General features: G+C 43.2%; 1 protein-coding gene across 4 annotated transcripts in view; it reads left to right on the top strand.

Moving 5' to 3' along the window:
- AGAP1 (ArfGAP with GTPase domain, ankyrin repeat and PH domain 1) overlaps positions 1 to 23,741 on the top strand; it is a 680,051-nt gene that overhangs the window by 442,315 nt on the left and 213,995 nt on the right. For all 4 annotated transcript variants that reach the window (XM_074968160.1, XM_074968159.1, XM_074968162.1 and 1 more), the window contains one exon: positions 18,674 to 18,842. In XM_074968160.1, coding sequence (XP_074824261.1) covers positions 18,674 to 18,842 — 169 coding nt within the window. The remainder of the gene's footprint in view (positions 1 to 18,673; positions 18,843 to 23,741) is intronic.

Raw genomic sequence — 23,741 nt, 5'->3', positions numbered from 1 at the left:
CTCATCGATGCTGAAGACCCAGGCACTGCGCCTATTTCTGCACTAGAAGGACTTGCTGGTCTCATTGACACCAGAGTCCCCTCTTCTGGGTACCGACAGCTCCCCGGTGCTTGCAGTAAAGGAACTACCTCTATCACTGGTAGCCCCCCCACACACACACACACTTTCAAGTGTGGAGGAGCATAAGGAAGAAGGGGTGTTCTCATCTCACCGTTCCTCTCTACTCAGAACATCTGTGATACCTGGACCCCTATGATCAAGGTTCACATAGGGACAGGAGGCACCACTATGGTGTGGACACCTATGATGAGTCCACCAATACCATTCCCCACTCACTGGCCTTAATGGGACCTGTGGGGACCTTATAGAAGAGACCCCCACACACCCCCAGTCCACATCTGGAGGGCATTAGATCCCCACTTCCACCATCGGAAACGAGAACAACTGAACCAAGGGAGGAAACCACAGAGGAACAGGAGAACATGCCACCAGACGCTTCACCTCACATTATAACACCTCATCCTCTCCAGATGAGGCAATAATGCCCCCACCCTCAACAACCACTGATGATTTCAGCCATTTCCAGGATTTGTTCAAAAGGCTGGCTTAGGAACTGAAAATATTTCTTGAAGAGGTTCTGGAGGCCCAACGCAAACTACTTGACATCTTGCAAACATCTTCATCATCTAAGATAGAGCTGCCAATGAATGGGGCGCTGATGGAACCTGCCAAAACAGTCTGGCAAACTCCGGCCACTATACCACCAATCTGTAAGAGGGCTGACAAAAAGTACTCTATCCCCTCAAAGTGAACAGATTTCTTATTCACCCATCCAGCACCAAACTCACTTGTTGAGGAGGCGGCCACACAGAGAGGGAAGCAACGACATTACAGGTCAACACGCACTAATAAGGATGGTAAGAGGTTGGACCTATTTGGACGCAAAGTCTATTTCTCCTCCACACTCCAGTTCAGAGTGGCAAACGGTCAGGGTTCCCTCCCCACTCTGAACTCTAGGGTACAGATGTGGGGATCTGCATGAAAGACCCCCTAAGCTTATTTTTACCAGCTTAGGTTAAAAACTCCCCAAGGCACAAATTCTCCTTGTACTTTGGATTAGGTAAACACTGCCACCACCAAGTGATTCAAACAAATATTTAGGGAGGGCCACTTGGAACCCTATCTCCCCCCTAACATCCTCCCAAGCCCTACACCCCCTTTCCTGGGGTGGCTTGAGAATAAACAAGATGAGCACAGACCAACCCTGGGTTTTTAGGAACACTAAAAACCCCAATCAGATTCTTAAAAAACAGAACTTTATTAGAAGCACAAAGAAAAGATAAAAGAACAACTCTGTAAGATTAGAATGGAAGATAATCTCACAGGCAGTCAGACTTAAAACATAGATGCTATGTTCAGCCGTGAATAACGTAGCTGAAGTCGACATACTTAGACCTACTCACCGCGGTGCCTTCATTGCAGTGAGTTGACTGCTGCCGCTACCCCATCAACTCTGCCTGCGCCTCTCGTGGTGGTGGAGTACAGTAGTCAACAGGAGAGCGCTCAGGGGTCGATTTATCGTGTCTAGTCTAGACATTGGATCAATCGCTGCCCGCTGATCCGGCAGGTAGTATAGACATACCTTCGGTTACTGCACAAGGTGAGTAACCCATTCCTCAGAGCTCTGGAGTTGTGGTTCCCTAACGTGTAGCACTTGGCAACCCTTTCAGGAATAGCGGGGATGGGAAGGGTATATGGGGGAGAAATAAATGAAAAGGCAATTTCAATCCCTCTGTACTGCAGTTCGAGTTGATGCAAAAGTTGCAGGGACTAAAATATTTAATCTATTTTTTAAGAACTGACAGTGTGTTTGGCAACGTTGCTTCATATCAGGTCTAAGGTCATAATGATCACAAGTTCTTACTCTCAGATATGTTCAGCAGCCTATGAGAAATGATTCAGTGGTCTTGGATCATTTCCGAGTGAAAAGTCTGTCACACAAACCGGTATCAAAATTGGCACCCTGGTAAGCAGTCTAGACATAGAAAATATCACAAAGATGCAGAAAGTGAACTAGCATCTGAGTTCTAGAAGTGATACCTCCAGAAGAGTTGAGAGACAATGGCAGGGCAGCATGGGGAAGCTTGAGCTATACTTTGCTAGCTAAATAAGTAACTTCAGTTGCTAATGCTGTCAGCCTGACGCCTTTCACAATCACTAAACACATTTTCCTTTTCTTAAAGAAGGAGAAAATATATACATAAGCAACCTACATTTTCAGGACTTGGTGCTGACAGCTTTTTTCCAAGAACCTTAAACCTGCCCTTCCCTTGGTGTGCCTAAGGGACTACCTTGATAGAAAAATGGAGGGGATAATGAGAGAGAACTTTGACCTGCAGGTTTCACAGTACACCATCTCTACCTATTCATCTTACATGTCTGTCTTGCCTTCACAAAGGGACCCATGAGAGTTTGTGTAGGCATCTCTTGGTTCCTAATGGCATAGTGCCATGCATCAGGGCTCCCTGTGTATATTCTCTAGGATACTTGCTGAGTAGTGCTATTTTAATGGTGAAGGACAAGTTTGTGTTTGAAGCCTCTTTAACTTAGCATTATCCTGATGAATACCTATTTTGACACCCATCTACCTTTTTGGGTTTTTTACCAGCATGCCACAAGTCAGCAGATGACACAGCTTTAGCTGTGGTTGTCCTCAGTGTAAAATGTTCTGCCCCTGGATCCACTTCAATTGTTCACTTTCCCACTTCTAAAAAAGAGAGATGAAAATGTAACTTTTTCCTGGGGGGATTTTAATTTGTTTTGTATTTGAATCAGTTTGTTTCTATATTTGTGTTTTTTACATCAATACACAGCTCCATGGTAGATTGTGGGGAAGGGAGGGTTTTATCATTATCCTGGTTATATGGCGCATGGGCTCCTTGGAAAGTGCCTTTCATCAAAGCTCAGAATTGTCTTTGTATTTCAAGAAATACAGCTAATTTTGAGAATTTCTGAAGACTACTCAGAAGATTGCTAAGGAGATGCTCCCTACTTTGTATTCCCAAGATTTCAGTTCTTACCTACTTTTCTTGGTACTCAAAGCTATTGTTAGGGCATGTCTCCATGGAGTAAGTAAAATTAATTTGGAATCATAGAATATCAGGGTTGGAAGGGACCCCAGAAGGTCATCTAGTCCAACCCCCTGCTCGAAGCAGGACCAATTCCCAGTTAAATCATCCCAGCCAGGGCTTTGTCAAGCCTGACGTTAAAAACCTCTAAGGAAGGAGATTCTACCACCTCCCTAGGTAACGCATTCCAGTGTTTCACCACCCTCCTAGTGAAAAAGTTTTTCCTAATATCCAATCTATACCTCCCCCATTGCAACTTGAGACCATTACTCCTCGTTCTGTCATCTGCGACCATTGAGAACAGTCTAGAGCCATCCTCTTTGGAACCCCCTTTCAGGTAGTTGAAAGCAGCTATCAAATCCCCCCTCATTCTTCTCTTCTGCAGACTAAACAATCCCAGCTCCCTCAGCCTCTCCTCATAAGTCATGTGCTCTAGACCCCTAATCATTTTTGTTGCCCTTCGCTGGACTCTCTCCAATTTATCCACATCCTTCTTGTAGTGTGGGGCCCAAAACTGGACACAGTACTCCAGATGAGGCCTCACCAGTGTTGAATAGAGGGGAACGATCACGTCCCTCGATCTGCTGGCTATGCCCCTACTTATACATCCCAAAATGCCATTGGCCTTCTTGGCAACAAGGGCACACCGCTGACTCATATCCAGCTTCTCGTCCACTGTCACCCCTAGGTCTTTTTCCGCAGAACTGCTGCGTAGCCATTCGGTCCCTAGTCTGTAGCGGTGCATTGGATTCTTCTGTCCTAAGTGTAGGACCCTGCACTTATCCTTATTGAACCTCATCAGATTTCTTTTGGCCCAATCCTCCAATCTGTCTAGGTCCTTCTGTATCCTATCCCTCCCCTCCAACGTATCTACCACTCCTCCCAGTTTAGTATCATCCGCAAATTTTCTGAGAGTGCAATCCACGCCATCCTCCAGATCATTTATGAAGATATTGAACAAAACCGGCCCCAGGACCGACCCCTGGGGCACTCCACTTGACACCGGCTGCCAACTAGACATGGAGCCATTGATCACTACCCGTTGAGCCCGACAATCTAGCCAGCTTTCTACCCACCTTATAGTGCATTCATCCAGCCCATACTTCCTTAACTTGCTGACAAGAATACTGTGGGAGACCGTGTCAAAAGCTTTGCTAAAGTCAAGAAACAATACATCCACTGCTTTCCCTTCATCCACAGAACCAGTAATCTCATCATAAAAGGCGATTAGATTAGTCAGGCATGACCTTCCCTTGGTGAATCCATGCTGACTGTTCCTGATCACTTTCCTTTCATGTAAGTGCTTCAGGATTGATTCTTTGAGGACCTGCTCCATGATTTTTCCAGGGACTGAGGTGAGGCTGACTGGCCTGTAGTTCCCAGGATCCTCCTTCTTCCCTTTTTTAAAGATTGGCACTACATTAGCCTTTTTCCAGTCGTCCGGGACTTCCCCCGTTCGCCACGAGTTTTCAAAGATAATGGCCAATGGCTCTGCAATCACAGCCGCCAATTCCTTCAGCACTCTCGGATGCAACTCGTCCGGCCCCATGGACTTGTGCACGTCCAGCTTTTCTAAATAGTCCCTAACCACCTCTATCTCCACAGAGGGCTGGCCATCTCTTCCCCATTTTGTGATGCCCAGTGCAGCAGTCTGGGAGCTGACCTTGTTAGTGAAAACAGAGGCAAAAAAAGCATTGAGTACATTAGCTTTTTCCACATCCTCTGTCACTAGGTTGCCTCCCTCATTCAGTAAGGGGCCCACACTTTCCTTGGCTTTCTTCTTGTTGCCAACATACCTGAAGAAACCCTTTTTGTTACTCTTGACATCTCTTGCTAGCTGCAGCTCCAGGTGCGATTTGGCCCTCCTGATATCTTTCCTACATGCCCGAGCAATATTTTTATACTCTTCCCTGGTCATATGTCCAACCTTCCACTTCTTGTAAGCTTCTTTTTTATGTTTAAGATCCGCTAGCATTTCACCATTAAGCCAAGCTGGTCGCCTGCCATATTTACTATTCTTTCGACTCATTGGGATGGTTTGTCCCTGTAACCTCAACAGGGATTCCTTGAAATACAGCCAGCTCTCCTGGACTCCCTTCCCCTTCATGTTAGTCCCCCAGGGGATCCTGGCCATCTGTTCCCTGAGGGAGTCGAAGTCTGCTTTCCTGAAGTCCAGGGTCCGTATCCTGCTGCTTACCTTTCTTCCCTGCGTCAGGATCCTGAACTCAACCAACTCATGGTCATTGCCTCCCAGATTCCCATCCACTTTTGCTTCCCCCACTAATTCTACCCGGTTTGTGAGCAGCAGGTCAAGAAAAGCGCCCCCCCTAGTTGGCTCCCCTAGCACTTGTGCCAGGAAATTGTCCCCTACGCTTTCCAAAAACTTCCTGGATTGTCTATGCACCGCTGTATTGCTCTCCCAGCAGATATCAGGAAAATTAAAGTCACCCATGAGAATCAGGGCATGCGATCTAGTAGCTTCCGTGAGTTGCCGGAAGAAAGCCTCATCCACCTCATCCCCCTGGTCCGGTGGTCTATAGCAGACTCCCACCACTACATCACTCTTGTTGCTCACACTTCTAAACTTAATCCAGAGACACTCAGGTTTTTCTGCAGTTTCGTACCGGAGCTCTGAGCAGTCATACTGCTCCCTTACATACAGTGCTACTCCCCCACCTTTTCTGCCCTGTCTGTCCTTCCTGAACAGTTTATAACCATCCATGACTGTACTCCAGTCATGTGAGTTATCCCACCAAGTCTCTGTTATTCCAATCACATCATAGTTCTTTGACATCACCAGGACCTCCAGGTCTCCCTGCTTGTTTCCAAGGCTTTGTGCATTCGTATATAAGCACTTGAGATAACCTGTTGCTCGCCCCTCATTCCCAGTATGAGGCAGGAGCCCTCCCCTCACAGACATTCCTGCCTGTGCTTCCTCCCGGTATCCCGCTTTCCCACTTACCTCAGGGCTTTGGTCTCCTTCCCCCGGTGAACCTAGTTTAAAGCCCTCCTCACTAGGTTAGCCTGCCTGCTGGCAAAGATGCTCTTCCCTCTCTTCGTAAGATGGAGCCCGTCTCTGCCCAGCACTCCTCCTTCATGGAACACCATCCCATGGTCAAAGAATCCAAAGCCTTCTCTCCGACACCACCTGCGTAGCCATTCGTTGACTTCCACGATTCGACGGTCCCTACCCAGGCCTTTTCCTTCCACAGGGAGGATGGACGAGAACACCACTTGCGCCTCCAACTCCTTTATCCTTCTTCCCAGAGCCACGTAGTCTGCAGTGATCCGCTCAAGGTCATTCTTGGCAGTATCATTGGTGCCCACGTGGAGAAGCAGGAAGGGGTAGCGATCCGAGGGCTTGATGAGTCTCGGCAGTCTCTCCGTCACATCGCGAATCTTAGCCCCTGGCAAGCAGCAGACTTCTCGGTTTTCCCGGTCAGGGCGGCAGATAGATGACTCAGTCCCCCGGAGGAGAGTGTCCCCGACCACCACCACCCGCCTTCTCCTCTTGGGAGTGGTGGTCGTGGAACCCCCAACCTCAGGACATCGCATCTCATGCCTTCCAACCAGCGGAGTCTCCTTCTGCTTTCTCCCCCCAGACATATCATCTGGTCCACTCTCCGCAATGGTACCTGTGGAGAGAACATGAAAGCGGTTAGTTACCTGTGTCTGTGTTACTGGAACCTGGACATTCCGCTTACCTCTTCTGGAGGTCACATGTTGCCAAGCGTCTTCACTGGCCTCTTGGCTCCTCTGTGCAACCTGCTCTATAGCTTTAGAGCTTTGTGCCCCTAGAAGCCTATCCTGAGTTTTGTCCAGAAAATCCTCAGTTTCTCGTATACAACGCAGGGTCGTTATCTGTTGCTCCAGACCTTCAATCTTCTCTTCCAATATGGAGACCAGCTTGCACTTTGTACAGACAAAGCCGCTTCTGTCCTGTGGAAGAAAGACAAACATGGCACATCCAGTGCAGGTCACAACAGCTGAACCCCCCCCTTCCATATCACCTACCTACTATGAGCTTCCTCAGAGACGTTTGCAAGATGTAAGCCTCACTGGGCTCACTCCAGGCGAACTCCCAGGCAAACTCCTGCTGTGAGCTGCTCTGCTGTCCCCGCTGCTCAGCTGGTTCGTGAGGCTCTGGCTATTTTTAAACAGCCAGGCTTCCCTGACGCAAACACCTGACCTTCCCTGACACCCTAATGCCCGCCCCCTGCAGGCTAGCAGCCAATCAGACACTCACTCAGGCTCTCTCCCTGCCCTCCCAGCAAACACACGCTCGGATACTTCCTCAGCAAGCGAACACACACACACACACACACACTCGGATACTTACCAGTATAATTAATAAAAAGTATAAATTTAAAGTGGATTAGTTAAACTGAATTAAACCCCTGTGTGGACATATTCATTCAGAATTAAAGTTGTCTTAATTTGCTTTAGGTTACCGAATCCACTTTAAATTCCCACCTTTACTTAGTTCAAATTAACTTTCCTGAGTGTCCCCGTGCAGACAAACCCTAAGATTCCCAAGCAGAAAACCAAAGCCTAAACTTTGCCAGGGCAGAAACAAAGCTCCAAGGGTTCCATTCCAAAAGTTCATCTCATCTCAGAATAAGGATGAAGTGGGGGAAGATCATCTAGTTCCAGCATGCATGGCTCACCATTGATCTTAGACACAGTGGGTTCAAAAGTGTTCCAACAATTCTGGTATCTCCTGCCATGCGAAAGGTAGTAAGTTCCAACATCTCTGTAAAGGGAGGGTCTCCTCTTCCTCATGATGCCTGTGGGAAAATGAAACCATTTAATAACTTTCTTCTGGGAAAAAGTTTCCACAGCTTTATTCTTATTTCATTGCCTTCCAAAATAACGAATGAGAGGGAAATCCTGCTGATTGTCCTCATAAAACCCAGCTGTCCATCTAGCACCTATATATCTTGGGTACATATCCAAGAGAATGGTTTGACTGTGTACAGAGAATAGCATTGTATGGAGGCAGTTTGGCCTAGTGGATAGTGCACTGGGACTGTGGAGACATGGGTTCTGTACCTGGCTCAGTCATTGGCCTGCTGGGTGACCTAGGGCAAGTCATCTCATCTCTGTTTCCATTTCCTCTTCTGTAAAATGGGGGTACTGATACTGACATCCTTTGTAAAGTGCTTTGAGATCTACACATGAAAAATGCTGTATGAAAGCTGGGTGTTTTTATCATAATGTTCTGAGGTCTGAGGCATAAGAGCACTGCTTATATTTCATCTTTCTCCCATTTGGGATAGACTCTGTTCAAATGACATTCACAAAGGTTGTTGGGATTGTGGTGGTGCTGTGGGAGTGACACAAAAAAATGTTGTTATACTGTACCCAGATGAGACTCATCTGAATAAGTTTGGCCTGGGAAATCACTAGGTGGTATCCACAACTCTGGAAATTCATTTTCTTATGAGCAGTGCTAACTGAAGGGGAAATGAGCTCATTCCATCATTCATAGAAACGTAGTTCACGTTGGCTTAATGATAAAGACCTTAGGAATGATTTTTCCATTATCAGACAAAGTACTCATGTTTCAATAATGGTGTGTAAAACTTCAGCATGGCTAGGAGTTGTCTTGCTTCACACACATCTGCTCCGATATATTGTAATGACACTACTACCATAACAATACTTTGGCTTGTGAAATTCTGCAGGCACTGACTGATCTTCTAGGACCCAATCAGAGTTTAAATGATGATCCATGTAAAAACTGTTGAAATGTGACACACGAGTTGGTGTAGCCAACTCCAGCAATGTTCTCACATCTCATTATATTTAGTGTTGTTTTCTTAAAGCCTTAGCTCCTCAAGCCATGTGATTAAATAAAGCTGGGATTCTCGTGTTAAAAAAAAATTCCTTGACTTCATGCTTCTGCAGAAAAGCTTGAAAATGGGCACTATAAAAACTCAATGGCCAAAAAGAACCCAAAATATATTATTGTTTTTAGGCCAATTTCATGATTTTGGGGACCTGACGAATGATTTTTGTAAGTATGGGGGCTGGCAACATTGGTTCTTGCAGTCTGCCTATCATTGTAGTATTTAAATGCTGTGTTGCACAACTGGGTATATGAATAACTTTGTGCAAACATCTTTGTCTGGCTCGTCTCTTGCTCCAAAAAGTGTGTTTCCCCTTGAACTGTTTCACAGCCCCAAGGTATGTATAGGTATGTTGGATTAACAAACTACCCACACTCTCCCTGATGATCGTAGTCAATAAAAAATAGTTTGCTTCAAATGAAAATACAACTCTAGATATTTGTGAAGTCTGAATTCTCTTCTTTAATAATTTTCTGGGAAGGGCCCTAGTAATCATAAAATCAGGTCACGTTGAATAGGTCTGGGAATTGACCCAAAGATAGCTTTGTTTATGACTTCATATTGCTATGTATCAATTAGGACGCAGATGTACTCTTTGAAACCTTTTGCATTCAGGGCAGACCCTGGGAAAGAGAAGTCGACAGGGTGATTTTAGGGGTAATATATGTTTGACAAAATTATCAATGCTCAAATTTGTGTTAGTTATTTTTTATCAGTCTTATGTATGAAACACTGGAGTAAATGGAAAACAGGCATGAAAGATATATAGTGTTGTGTCTAATTCTAGCTGCATATCTGAGGTATTGATACCATACATCGTCCACACAAAAATAATTGTGGACAAGTTTAATAGCTTCTGTCCTAAAACCTTGTTCAGAATAGTATACTGCTTTATGATGTCATTTGTTACAATTTCTCTGGGCTTCATTTCTTAATTCTGTCATACTTTGATATATTGCTGCAGTTATTTTGTAGACGCTACATGGTAACGTCTTCAGCAAAAATGGTCATTAGAGCCTGTGCTACTTTACCACCTTATGCCATGATCATATGGGATATCACACGTCACCGCTGTGTGTTTTCAACTAATATATATATTGTGTGTGATAGCATGTGTGCTTGTATGGGAAACAAAGGGGTTGGTAGCGCGCCAGAGGGGACCGCTGCAGGAGATCATCCATGCAGTTTGTTGTTTACAAGGGCGTTGTTTTCTTGAAATAGTGCTTCAGTAAGGATTAGTTTAAAAAAAAAACCACCTAAATACATAGTTGCCATCCTTAAGGTAAGGATTGCACTGTGGGAAAACTGTCGAGGTAAGTAAATTTTAAATCCTAACAACCTCAACAGTGTCCCTTCAAACTGAGCGTAGCCCTAAATGAAATCACCACTGCACCTGCTATGCCAAGTGAAAAATCACAGCAAACCAGGGGCATAATGAAATGTGGAGTTTTTAGTGTCCTGTACAATGGTCAGTAAGCTGTACCATAAAAGACTCCCACTTAAGCAGTCTGTGGTTAGGGTAATGAAGACTGATTATTCCTGCTGTTTCCATGTAACTAGTCCCACAACTGGGTAGAGATTCTCCTTGTTTGTGCATTAAGTGACCTGTGAATATATAAAGCATATTTAGCTTGGAATCCATTTGTTTCAGAGCATATGACACAAGATTTATCACATGTAATTAGTGTAGGGTACTGCAATGCACATGGAACTATTACTTGCAGAACAGTGTAAACTGCAGTATGTAATAGATATCAGCAAAGAGTGAAGCTCATTGTCAAAAAAGACTGTTTGGTTATTTGAACAAGTTGCAATTTAAATAGGCAAGGTATTGATTTATGAAGAGATGATTTATGAAAATAAAGCTCCATTTCTAGTAGAACTAACCAGTATAGACATACATGTTACATAAATTATTTGTGATAGACAAATTGTGGATCTAGTGCTTACGAAATGTTAGGTCTGTTCTTGTTATGATCTAGTGAGAGCAGGGGGGAGTGAGGGGCAGAGACAGAATAACCTGCTCGGATTTCCATGAAAATGTGCAAACTATGAAAAATTAAATATTTTGTATGTTTGAGATCTGGTGTTATACATTGAAAGACCCCTCTGTCCCCAAGCATCAATTGATCTGATTAATACTATAGCATAGACACAGTGAATGTTTATTTTATTCCTTTAACTTCAGGGTCTCAGTTCCCAATGTTAATAGTAAGGGAACAAGATGACCTTCTCAGAAGGAGCTTTAGGTTGATCAGAGTGTTTTCCGGAACAGACTGACACACACATTTTAAAATGACTGTCCCCCAATGTTATTTTCTGGGGAGGTAGCTTTGTAGTACCTTTTAAGAAATCACAGTGCACTAAGATGTTAAAGGACGTAATGTGCATATCTCTCTGTAGGAAGGCGTTTAGGGAAAATGTTCTTTCACTGCTGCTTGCACAGAAACGGGTGAAAAATATTTTCTTATGTGGCTCATAACAGGACTGTAGGTTTTTTGCTGAGTTCTCTGCAAAGAATGGGGGAAGTGGAGTTGGAGATTGTTGTTTTTTCGCAGGTGTGCCTGTGGCCCCAAATGGAAACCAATCAAGGTGCGATTTATGTTCATTAAGTGCTTGTCAAAACTGAAAAATTTTCTAATCAACAGCAATATAGCAGAGGCCCCCTCTATGGCTGGGAGTGTCGCCTCCGCAGTATCGGCTATTTGCCTGTTACAACTCTAGGCTAGAAATCCACTGATGATTACATTAGGCTAAGCTGTGAAGTAAATGAACCATGTCTTATTTAGGTGCAACTAGCTTCAGTGTAGTCCTGCCCCGCAGGGCACTTTATAGCGTTTTATGGTTTTAAAATTAGTGTAGCTTCCCATTTGCTGCAGGGTGCTGCATGTTATGCCTTTGAACTCAATAAGCAAAGGGAAGGGGGCCTTTTGTTTTTCCCCCTTATTTTTTTTTCCTTTGCAGTTTAGCAATTTTGTTTTGCATCTTTTCCAGACGGCATTTTGCAATAAAAATGTCTGACTGCCATGTACACACAAAAGTACGGCTTCAGCATTTACCAGTCCACGTCTCGCACCCGCTTCTGACAAAGCAGTTGTTGCTGACAATGAACAATAGCTTTGCAGGTTACCATTCACGGCTCCCTAAGTCAGTATTATTCTCTAAAATATGCCATCTTGATCTTAGCTCCCTCTCTCCAAAAACTTCCAACATTCCATCCTGAGATACAAACACGGGCTCTCTGTTTTAATACTTCGGCAGCATCTTTCACCTACGAATAAGGAAGCCTTAATGCAGTGAGCCTCACAAACATCTCTGTATGATAGACAAGCAGGGTCTCCTATCTGCTGACAGGGAATCTGACATACATGTATCAAATATCTGGCCCAGCACCACAGGGCAAACCAATAATAGTAGTGGGAATAGAGCTCCTAACTACTTGCCCTGTGTCTTAACCAGTTTCTAGCATGGGGAGTGGGAGCTGTCAGATTGTGTCAACACAAGTCACAGAATGGGAAGTATGTGGTTTTTTTGGCTGCTAACACTTTGAAGACTACAGAAATATTCATGTACCACGTAATATTTGACTGGAAAAAGCCAGCACTCTTCAGGTTAAATTCTGTATTTTATTACCTTAGAGTAAGTTATTGATGGGAGATAGAGAGAGGGAAAGGAATGCAAGAAAGAAAATGAAAATTTGAGGGACCAGTTTTTTCCAGGACTTTCTGAGAAGTGAGAGGTTAGATTAGGTTTAGGTACATTAATTTTGTGACACACAGTAACTTTGCGATGAGTGTTTTGATGTTGAGCATGCAAGAAGAGTGTACTCAGCCAAACAGCTGTCAATGGTTAGGGCCCTACCAAATTCACAGCCATGAAAAATGCATCACGGTCTGTGCAATCTAGTCTCCACTGTGAAATCTGTCAATTGTGGGGCACTCCCTGGTATTGCCACCCTTGCTTCTGCACTGCCTTCAGAGCTAGATGGCCACAGAGCAGAGGCTGCTGGGCAGGCGCCCAGCTTTGAAGGTAACACCACTGCCAGCAGCAAAGCAGAAGTGAGGGTGGCATGGTACGGGGAGGTTGTCACTTTTGGGGTGGGTCTTGTGGATGGACACAGTGGGCAACTGCCCAGGGTGCTGTGGTCAGGGAGTCGCTGTGGTCACACACACCCCCACGCCTCCACATACACACAGCCAGCCCAAGGCCCCTTTAAACCTGAGGGCCGGGCCCAGAGCCGGAGAGGGGCAGGGTTGGGAGCATCCCAGCCAGGGGCTCCTACCATGCATCTGGCTCCAGCTGCTAGTTCTGCCCGGGCAGGGATTGGACTTCCTCTTCCCCAGCATGGGCTGCTCCCGGGGCCAGGTCAGACCCACCTCCGTGAACCTCTGCCAGCTGCAGGAAGCGCTGCGTCTGCTGGCTGGGAGCCCAGCTCTGAAGGCAGGGCTGTCACAAGCAGCAGTGCAGAAGTATGGATGGCAATATTGCAACCTTCCTACAATAGTCTTGTGACACCCCCCCCTTTTGGGACCCCCCACAGTTACAACACTATAATTTAAATATCTGAAACCATGAAATTTAAGATTTTTAAAATACTATAACTGTTAAATATACCAAAATGGACCGTGAATTTGGTAGGGCCCTAATCATGGTAAACAGTATGTGTATTCTGTCGTGTGAGGGGAAGGATTGTGGAGAAGGGCTGCTTCAACTATAGTCCATCCAAATGCAACCAAATGGAGTCCTAAGAATCCCCTGCTCTGAGGCCTGCCAGGGAAAGAGCTGATATGGTTTCTATGCATGGAGGACCACACTGGAACATTGGACCTTTCACTGTAATTTCAGAACTGTCCAGTATCAACAGTACAAGGTACAGTGTCTCCCAGTCCTGGTCTGCTTTTGCAGCAAGAATCTGAGTCGCTCATTTTTGTATATCACATAAAGCAGTGCAGAACACTCCCACTTAGGCTCCCAGGGTCTATAGCTATCTACTTGATAATTTCATTCTCTTTTAAAGTCTCACTTGCTTTGCAATACTCAAGCTCCATCTCTGCTTCTGTAACTCTGACAGACCCCAGTCGGTGGTGGGTGGGATCAATTCTGGGACCTCTGGAGCTTAGTGCATGAGCCTCTACTGTATGAGCTAAAAGCCAACTGGCTGTTAGCTAAGGCTGTAGAGCAGACTCATTTTATCTCTCTCTAAGTGGTCTCGGTGCCACTAGATGGGACAGAACACCACATCTAGGAGGTGTGTGGGTTACGCTTCCTTGCTCTTTGTATGGTTATTTATATCTGTGCAAAGTAATTGGAATGGTAGTATTTTACACCTACTTTTCACAAGTGTTGTTTAACCACAAGGAGAAATGCACTGGAGATTAAGGCCGTCAGATATAGTGGATTTTAAACCTGAAGTAAGTTTATGGTATTTGGTTTCTAAAAATTGAGCTTGCATATTGTATTAGTTTGTACATTTCACTAGCTGTTCTTAGCTTATTAGTCAGGTTGTAGAAACAAAAGTGATTGGGTGCTTGCAGGGGTTGCTCAATGGCAGGGGTAACTTTTTAAATGCGATGGAGCCATGAACAAATGGAGAGTGTTCTTGCATAATAAACTAGATTTTGGAAATAGAAAAAGTGAAATGCAGCTGATAGACTTTGGTAATTTATTTATTTGTATTTCATCCACAATGTACTGTGCCATGCACTTAAATCATATTAACAATATAGTTCCTGTGCCAAGGCATGTAGAGTCCAGACGGGCAACATGAGGAATGGAGGGAACATACAGCAGGAACGCGCGTGGTCCTATAGTTCTGCCTTTAAAATAAACTCTGTGTCTGTGTTGTAAGAGAGCATTGTACATGCCTCCAAACCTGGTGAAGCTGTGTTCTGATTTTTTCTTATTTGAAGCAGTGTTGAAATAAAGGCCTATTCTCATGTGCAGACAGTAGTGTAGAGAAGAAATTAAACTACTGTGCCCAATGTTATGTGATATGGAAGACATTTTTTGTGGTTCCTTTCTTAAGTTTTGAAAATTAAAGTTTGATTTTTTTTCCCTTTAGACTAGATTGTGTGCTTCCATGACATGAATAGTGGTTTTGTTGAAGAATTCTTCATAGCAATTTTTATTAGATTTTTTTTTTATAAAGGAGGATTCTAATTGTTTTGGGAATGAATGTATGATAATTGGACACCTGTGTTCACTGAATTTTGTGTGTGTGAGAGTGATTTAAAAAACTGAAGCCCACATGAATGTATACCAACAGTTGTGTAATGTTTTCATTGCAGTTATTTATTCCAGTCAGTAAGGAACATCCTTAAATAGCAGTATTAAATATTCTCAAGACAAGGCCTCTTTAGAAAGCAAAGTCATATCTATCTCTTTAGTCAGTCCGTGTGTTTGCCTAAGCAGCTTCCATCCATTTCACTGTTTAACTTAATTATATTTCCATTTACAGTGTTTTCTGAAAAGAAAGCTGTATTATTGTGTATCATGTCTTTTCACTATGGGCAATTCATTTTGAGGTGTTATTAAATAACATTTTGCAGCTTCCAGAAGTATTTGTCCTTTCTATGGCAATCACGGGTATTTTAGCAGTTAATTTAGTCTTATAGATACTAGTCACTTGCCTTGAGTAGTCAAATTAACACTCAGTGGCGCTATATTTGAGCAAACTGCTAAAGGTGTTACCTCAGGATGAAAAGCAATGAGAATCAATATAGTGAGTGTATTTTTAGGGAATATTGATTGATTGATGTGTTCTAGGCTTAACTTCAAGTACCAGCATGCCCCACAGCTGACTAAGATGAAGTCGCCAGTTACTGATAACTGTAGGCCATTACTTATGTAGTATTTCACAAGCTCGGAGATTAGATGAACACTTCTTTAAACAATTTTTTAGCTAAAGAAGTTGTGTATGCGGTAGTTACAATATCTGTAACGCCTACCAAATCCTAGTAAAGTGCCTCACATTTTCCCCACTTACAGTGCAACTACCTGCCATTGCTGTGAGAATTGGAGACGACATTGATTTGATTCAGTGCTGCACGGTATTCCTGTAGGGATCTGTTTGGTACACTGAGGCATTAATGACTTATCTCCCTTCCTCGAAAGGCAGCTCCACAGAAGGTGGTAGCCATGTTAAGCTGTGCTTCTGTCAGCAAGCTGAGAGCTGTGTCTCTCTGACACAACTCTCGATTGCTAGCAGGTTTCTCTCATTGCACCTCATTTGCATCTGGGACATCAATTAGCATGTTTGTTGAGGCTAATTGAATGAAACTCAATCATAGCTCTTAATTGCTTGACTATGTGAAAAGAAATCACATTAATGCAGCTAATTAAGTATATGGCAATAGATGCAACATAATTAGGAGTGAAATGTGAAAAACAACCGATGGCAAAGGTGTAAGAGCAGGAGTGTGGGGGGGATTCAGGCACTCCGTTATCTTGTTATTGACGCATTTGGGGAGGGTTCCCTTTGCTCTGGTGCTTGTTTTTTTTCACAGTGCTGAATGATGAACATGGACAACTTGAGAAGAAAAATGCAAATGGATTTGCAATTACTACTTTTTCAAGCTGTTGAGGGGCAGAAGATGGCACTTCTGGGGTGGCCCGCTGTTGAGTAGGCTCTAGGGACTTGTTAAGTGCTGTTTAAAAGTACTTGGCTTTGAATTACCCTCATGCCTTGTTAAAGAGTTTTTTCCCCTTTTTTCTCAGATCAGCGTTTTCTACAACTAACATCTAGGGGAGTTAAATCTGTAACATTTGCATATCAAAATCAGACTTGCTGTCTTCTCTTTAACACATCATATTCCAGATGACAGCGAGACCCTCATCTGTTCTAATCTGATCAAACCACACGTCACACTTCTGACCATGCTGCATTATTTTGTAGTTGTAACTTTTAATTCAAGTACAGATCTAAGATGCGTGGATGCAGGGCTAGGAGGGAGTTGACATCCTAGTGGAAGGAAGCTCAGTGCTTTCCTCTCTCCCTTTACGGGGAAATGTACAGGATTATTATAATGCACCCAGCACAGAATGAAAGGGTCTTTGTCATGTGCATTCAATACATCCATAGAAAGTAATAATGTAAACTGTCATTTAGTGCTTGTGGGGCTTCTATTTTGTTTGGGCACCTTTGTTTAATAGTAAAATAATAGTTACAGTATATTTATTCCCTGCTTCCCAACATTAATTTACTCTTTCTTCAGTAAGTTTATACCTCACTTTCAAACCTGATTCCTTCTCTACTTAAAGCAACTTAATCTGCACCTGAGACGTTTCCGAAACTTAGTGTTAAAGGTGATTTGTGTACTCGCTCCAGTTCCAGAATTTGTAGAGAACACTTTAAACTTCTCCATTAGCAAAATTTAAATGGAATACATCAGTTATTGTATGTTAAATAAAATGTGTCTATTAAAAGAGCGCATGCTGAGGTTTAGTCACTATCTGATTAGCCTCATTTTAGAGCCCATAAGCAATAAATGCTCAATTACGTTCCTCTTATTGTATTTTAATTTGTGAAGAATTGGCATTGAACAAGAAAGTTATACCCAGTTGATGTTTTATAAGGGGAGCTATTCTTTTCATCTTGTACTGTACCAGAAATTAGTGAAGGGAGGGTTTTTTAATTTTCGGCTACTCCTCTGATACTTAATTTTCAGTGTCACTCTGCACTCTAAAACCTCCAGTGAACTGTTCCGACTCCCCCTTCATACCATGTAGATATTTACTGCATTTCCAAACAACCTGAAGAAATCTGATATAATTTCTTTATCAAATTGGATAAGTCTACCAGAAAATAAGTATTGCCCCCGTAGCAGAGTTCAGCATGTTTAAACAGAATGTGTATTTCATATTGTAAAATTTGTGTTGCTGTGTTAAAGGTGAAGTGGTGTTTATGGAAAATAAATAATTTACCATAATTGTAGCCATGTAAGAGTTGCAGTGATTTTGACCCATAACAGGCCTTCGTGCAAAACTATTTTAATCCTTCTGACTTTAATTCAGCCTTCCTAATCCCAACATTATGGAATCAAGTCAATTACTTAATGGGAAACAACCCTGAAGAGAACATCGTTGTGATCACAAAAATAAATGTTAGCCTGGCAACTAAGAATTACAAGACTGTTTCCAAAAAAGAGAACAATATAAGATAGTTTCAATCCATTTTATTTCCATAGTTACCTATGGAGTTGAGGAACTCAGAAATATGCAACTCCTGGTTTTTGTACATGCCGTTCTGTACCACTAGCATACTAACCACTCAATTTTTGGCCCTATTCGTGAAATATCTGGTTGCTTCAGATATAGTGGCTATTAGTCTGGCTAAGTCTACATGACAGTACTGTTACATTGGTCACCCCACATACTGTTAGAGAATTCTATGGAAGAATTCTCTTTGGAGAACAGATGCAAAGGCCTCTCTTTTCTGGAGACTCTGTGCGGGAGTAAAGAAGATGAGTGTAATTTGCTGTGCTGCAGAATCCTAGTAAACAGGCGGTGGTTCCTATGCAAGCTGCTGACCAACCTCTTTCTGCATTAGGATCTGTCCTCTTGGTGCATTTATGTATTTGATAAGCAAGAATTATGAAAATCTTTTCCCACTTTTAGTCTCCAGTTCTTAATATACTATTCTAACTTGTAGTTTTCTTGTACCTTTTTGATTTTTATTGGTTTGTTTCTCTGCAGGACTATATGCAGAATGTTCACGGAAAAGAAATCGACCTTTTGAGAACTACTGTGAAAGTGCCAGGAAAGAGGCCACCTCGAGCGACATCAGCTTGTGCACCCATCTCCAGTCCCAAAACGAATGGCATGTCCAAAGACATGAGCAGTTTACACATCTCTCCTAATTCAGGTAAGAGAATAGCAAGTTGAGCAAAACAAAAGAACATATGTTCTCTTCCAGTCAAATACGTTAGTGTGTGAGAATGCATGCATATGTTCATACATATATACCACCTATGTGGAAATGATAGCTATGAAATAAATTACAAATTCAAGTGACAAATGACATCCATAACTGTTAAACTTTCCCTCTGTCTACTAATCCATTTCTCACAAGAGATCTCAAACCTCTGAGCACCTTTAAACTGCCACCTTTTTATTTATTTTAAAGTGCTTAGCCAGTGAAATATTTCCTTATTTCCCTTCTAAATTACACAAAGGCTCACGATGAGAAATATTCAGTCCTGTCCCAGTGCGAGGTTATTGGGTCCAATATGTTGCATCCCTGCTGGGCTAGAAACAGGAGATTTATGCCATTGGAAAAGAGCACTTCCAATTTGCCAATGGGATTCACAGCACCCATGTCTAACTTTTGTCTCTTCCCTCTCCATGTTCTTGTCAGCTGTTGGAAGCAGGGTCAGAAGAGGAACATCTTCATTTGCAAAATCCTCCCATACACTGTGCTGCAGAAAGTGAGAGAGCAGCTTCCTTTTTAAAAACCGGAAGCAGGAAACAGTGGGTGAGAGTGGACGCTTCATTTCTTAGAGAACATAAGAATGGCCATACTGGGTCAGACCAAGGATCTGTCTAGCCCAATATCCTGTCTTCTGACAGTGGGCAGTGCCAGATGCTTCAGAGGAAAGGGATAGAACAGGGCAATTTTTGAGTGATCCATCCCATGTTGTCCAGTCCCACCTTCAGGCAGTGGGACATTTAGGAGCACCCAGAGCACAGAATCATAGAATATATGGGTTGGAAGGGACCTCAGGAGGTCATCTAATCCAACCCCCTGCTCAAAGCAGGACCGATCCCTGACTAAATCATCCCAGCCAGGGCTTTGTCAAGCCTGACCTTAAAAACTTCTAGGGAAGGAGATTCCACCACCTCCCTAGCATGGGATTGTGTCCCTGACCATCTTCACTAGTAGCCCTGGATGGGCCTGTCCTCCCTGAACTTATCTAATTCTTTTTTGAACCCAGCTATAGTTTAGGTCTTCATAACATCTCCAGCAACGAGTGCCCCAGATGGACTGTACGTTGTGTGAAGAAGTACTTCCTTATGTTTGTTTTAAACCTGCTCTCTATTGACTTCATTTGGGTGACCCATGGTTTTTGCATTAGGTGGAGGGATAAATAAAACTTCCCTATACGTGTTCTCGTAACCATTCCTGATTTTATAAACCTCAGTCATATCCCCCCTTCGTAATCTCTTTTCTAAGATGAACCAGTCCCAGTCTTTTTAATCTGTCCTCATATGGAAGTTGTTCCATACCCCTAATAATTTTTTTTTTTGCTCTTCTGTGTACTTTTTTCCAATTCTAATATATCTTTTTGGAGATGGGGCAACCAGAACTGCACACAGTATTACATAAGAACATAGGAACCAAAGGTCCATCTAGCCCAGTATCCTGTCTTCCGACAGTGGGCAATGCCAGGTGCCCCAGAGGGAATGAACAGAACAGGTCATCATCAAGTGATCCATCCCCTGTCGCCCATTCCCAGCTTCCGGCAAACAGAGGCTAGAGACACCATGCCTGCCCATCCTGGCTAATAGCCATTGACGGACCTATCCTCCATGAACTTATCTAGCTCTTTTTTGAACCCTGTTATAGTCATAAGAACATAAGAATGGCCATACTGGGTCAGACCAAAGGTCCATCCAACCCAGTATCCTGTCTGCTGACAGTGGCCAATGCCAGGTGCCCCTGAGGGAGTGAACCTAACAGGTAATTGGCCTTCACAACATCCTCTGGCAAAGTGTTCCACTGGTTTACTGTGGGCTGTGTGAAGAAATACTTCCTTTTGTGTGTTTTGCCTATTAATTTCATTTGGTAACCCCTAGTTCTTGTGTTATGAGAAGGAGTAAATACCACTTCCTGATCTACTGTCTCCACACCAGTCATGATTTTATAGACCTCTATCATATCCCCCCTTAGTCATCTCTTTTCCAAGCTGAAAAGTCCTAGTCTTATTAATCTCTCCTCATACGGTATGGAACGGAAGCCGTTCCATACCCCTAATCATTTTTGTTGCCCTTTTCTGAACCTTTTCCAATATATCTTTTTTGAGATAGGGCACCCACATCTGTATGCAGTATTCAGGATGTGGGCATACCATGTATTTATATAGTGGCATTATGATATTTTCTGTCTATCTATCCCTTTCCTGATGGTTCCTTACGTTCTGTTAGCTTTTTTGACTGGCCCTGCACATTGAGAGAATGTTTTCAGAGAACTTTCAACAATGGTCCAAGATCTTTTTTTTTTTTAGTGGTAACAGATAATTTAGACCCCATAATTCTGTATTTATAGTTGGGATTATGTTTTCCAGTATGCATTATTTTGAATTTATCAACACGGAATTTCATCTTCCATTTTGTTGCCCAGTCATCCAGTTTTGAGAGATCCCTTTGTAACTCTTTGGAGTCTGATTTGGACTTCGCTATCTTGAGTAATTTTGTATCATCTCCAAACTTTGCCACCTCACTCTTTATCCATTTTTCCAGATCCTTTATTAATATGTTGAACAGTACTGATACCAGAACAGATCCTTGAGGGACCCTGCTATTTTAACTTCTCCACTGTGAAAACTGACCATTTTTTCCTACCCTTTGTTTCCTGTCTTTTAACCAGTTACTGTTCCATGAGGACCTTTCCTATTACCCGGGACTACTTACTTTGCTTAAGAGCCTTTGGGTGAGGGACCTTAAGAACACGAGAGTGGCCATACTGCGTCAGACCAATGGTCTATCTGGCCCAGTATCCTGTCTGTGACAGTGGCCAGTGCCAGATGATTCAGAGGGGATGAACAGAACAGGGAAATTTTTGAGTGATCCATCCCCTGTTGACCAGTCCCAGCATCTGGCAGTCAGAGGCTTAGGGACTTCCAGAGCATGGAGTCAAAGGCTTTCTGAAAGTCCAAGTATGGTATATCCAGGGAATCACCCTTGTCCACATGGTTGTTGACACTCTGAGAATTGTAATAAATTGGTGAATCATGATTACCCTTCCCCAACAAATCATATTCTTCTAGATGTCTTATAATTCTCTTCTTTTCTATAGTTTCAACCAGTTGGCTGATATTGAAGTTAGGCTTGCCAGCCTGTAATTGCCAGGATTGTTTCTGGGACCTTTTTAAAAAATCAGCATTACATTAGCTATACACCAGTCATCTGGTACACAGGCTGATTTAAGCAGTAGCTTACATATCATAGTTAGTACTGCAATTTCATATTTGAGTTCCTTCACAATTCTTGGGTGAATGCCATCTGATCCTGGTGACTTATTTCTGTTTAATTTATCAATTTGTTCCAAAATCTCCTCTATTGACACCTTAAATTTGTCATCTAAAAAGAATGGCTCAGGTGTGGAAATCTCCCTCATATCATCTGCCATGAAGACTTGATGGAAAGAATTGATTTAGCTTCTCCACAATGGCCTGGTCTTCCTTGAGTGTTTCTTTAGCATCTCAGTCGTCCAGTGGCCCCATTGGTGGTTTGGCAGGCTTGCTGCATCTGATGTACTAAAAAAAAAAATGTCGCTGATGTTGCTGATTAGACACCTCTTTCCTTAGTCAACCACATGGCCAATTTATCAAAACACTGCTGATCACTGGGAGGGTTTTTCCCCCTTATTACCGAGTTAGCAATCAACTTTGATATTTGTGACCTTTTCACTCGCATTTGAAGGGGGTCGATGGATTATTGCTATTTACATTTTAAAAAATAGAAATAAATCCTTAAAGTATTTTACATTTTTTTTAAATGTATGAATCGGTGACGTTACTTAGTAGGCAAAAGACGCTTTATAGTCCTGATGTGAGTGTCTTTGAGAGGCAGTTATACGCTTTTGGCATCTTCTTCAACCAATCGGAGTGAGGTATATATTCAGGTCATTCTGTTTGGACATCAATCCCTATGAAGCATATGCTGTCCTCCAGCGTGTGATGTAGGAGGGGAGCCAAACTGCAGCAAACCCTTATTAATAGGATTGTGGGAAGGGTCACACTGAGAGGTGCAGGTGCATACAGCATCTTTCCCATTGTCCAACTTGGTATATAGTTGCAATACTAGCTCTGTGCTTAACTTCACTCACCAGAGCAGAGCAGGGCCAGACTACAATTCAGTGCCAAATAGAGAGTGGAGCTGAGGGAACAATTCCTCAACACAGCTTATTCCTGTCTCAGGGCAGCAGAATTTCTAGTGCCCTTTCACTGCTGCCCTGAGCAGCAGTACTTCTCACCGGGCCACTTTAACAGACTTGGGCGTGGGTGAGTAGAGTGGGGATATTATAATTAGACTGGTCAGCCAATCAGCAGCATGACAGAACCAACAGCGCTGCTCTAGAGAGCCAAGATCTGTAGGACAAGGTTCTTACTCCTGTGTCATCCTTTCTTGGGAATTAGAAGCTCTGTCCTCCTACCATTCACCGGTGCTATTCTCACAAGACGGTCGAGAGGAGTATCATCTCAGCAAAGGTTACAAACCTCTAGCAATATGTTTTCAACTTTCTCCATGAGATTCCCATGACCTGGAACTAATGAGCTGCTTCTCACTTCCCACAAGGTAGGTGGATGGATTGCTCTAGTACTGAAAGTTTGGCTCCAACACTGCCCCCTTTCAGGAGTTGCTTGCCCAGCACTTAGGAATGCTTCTGCCTTCCGTCCAGAAGAACTTGAACTGTCCATTCCATGGGCAGAGCAGATGGAAAGGCAGGGAGAAAGCAAACTGTACTGAGAGTCTGAAATGGGGGAGATTCTCTTTCTCATGCTACCAGCCATATCCTCTGCATGTCAGGGTGGGTAGTTAAACA

Source organism: Natator depressus, chromosome 11 (genome assembly GCF_965152275.1).
Source record: "Natator depressus isolate rNatDep1 chromosome 11, rNatDep2.hap1, whole genome shotgun sequence".
Taxonomy (NCBI): domain Eukaryota; kingdom Metazoa; phylum Chordata; order Testudines; family Cheloniidae; genus Natator; species Natator depressus.
Note: the sequence above shows the minus strand (reverse complement) of the source record. Positions and strands in the feature narration are given on the sequence as shown.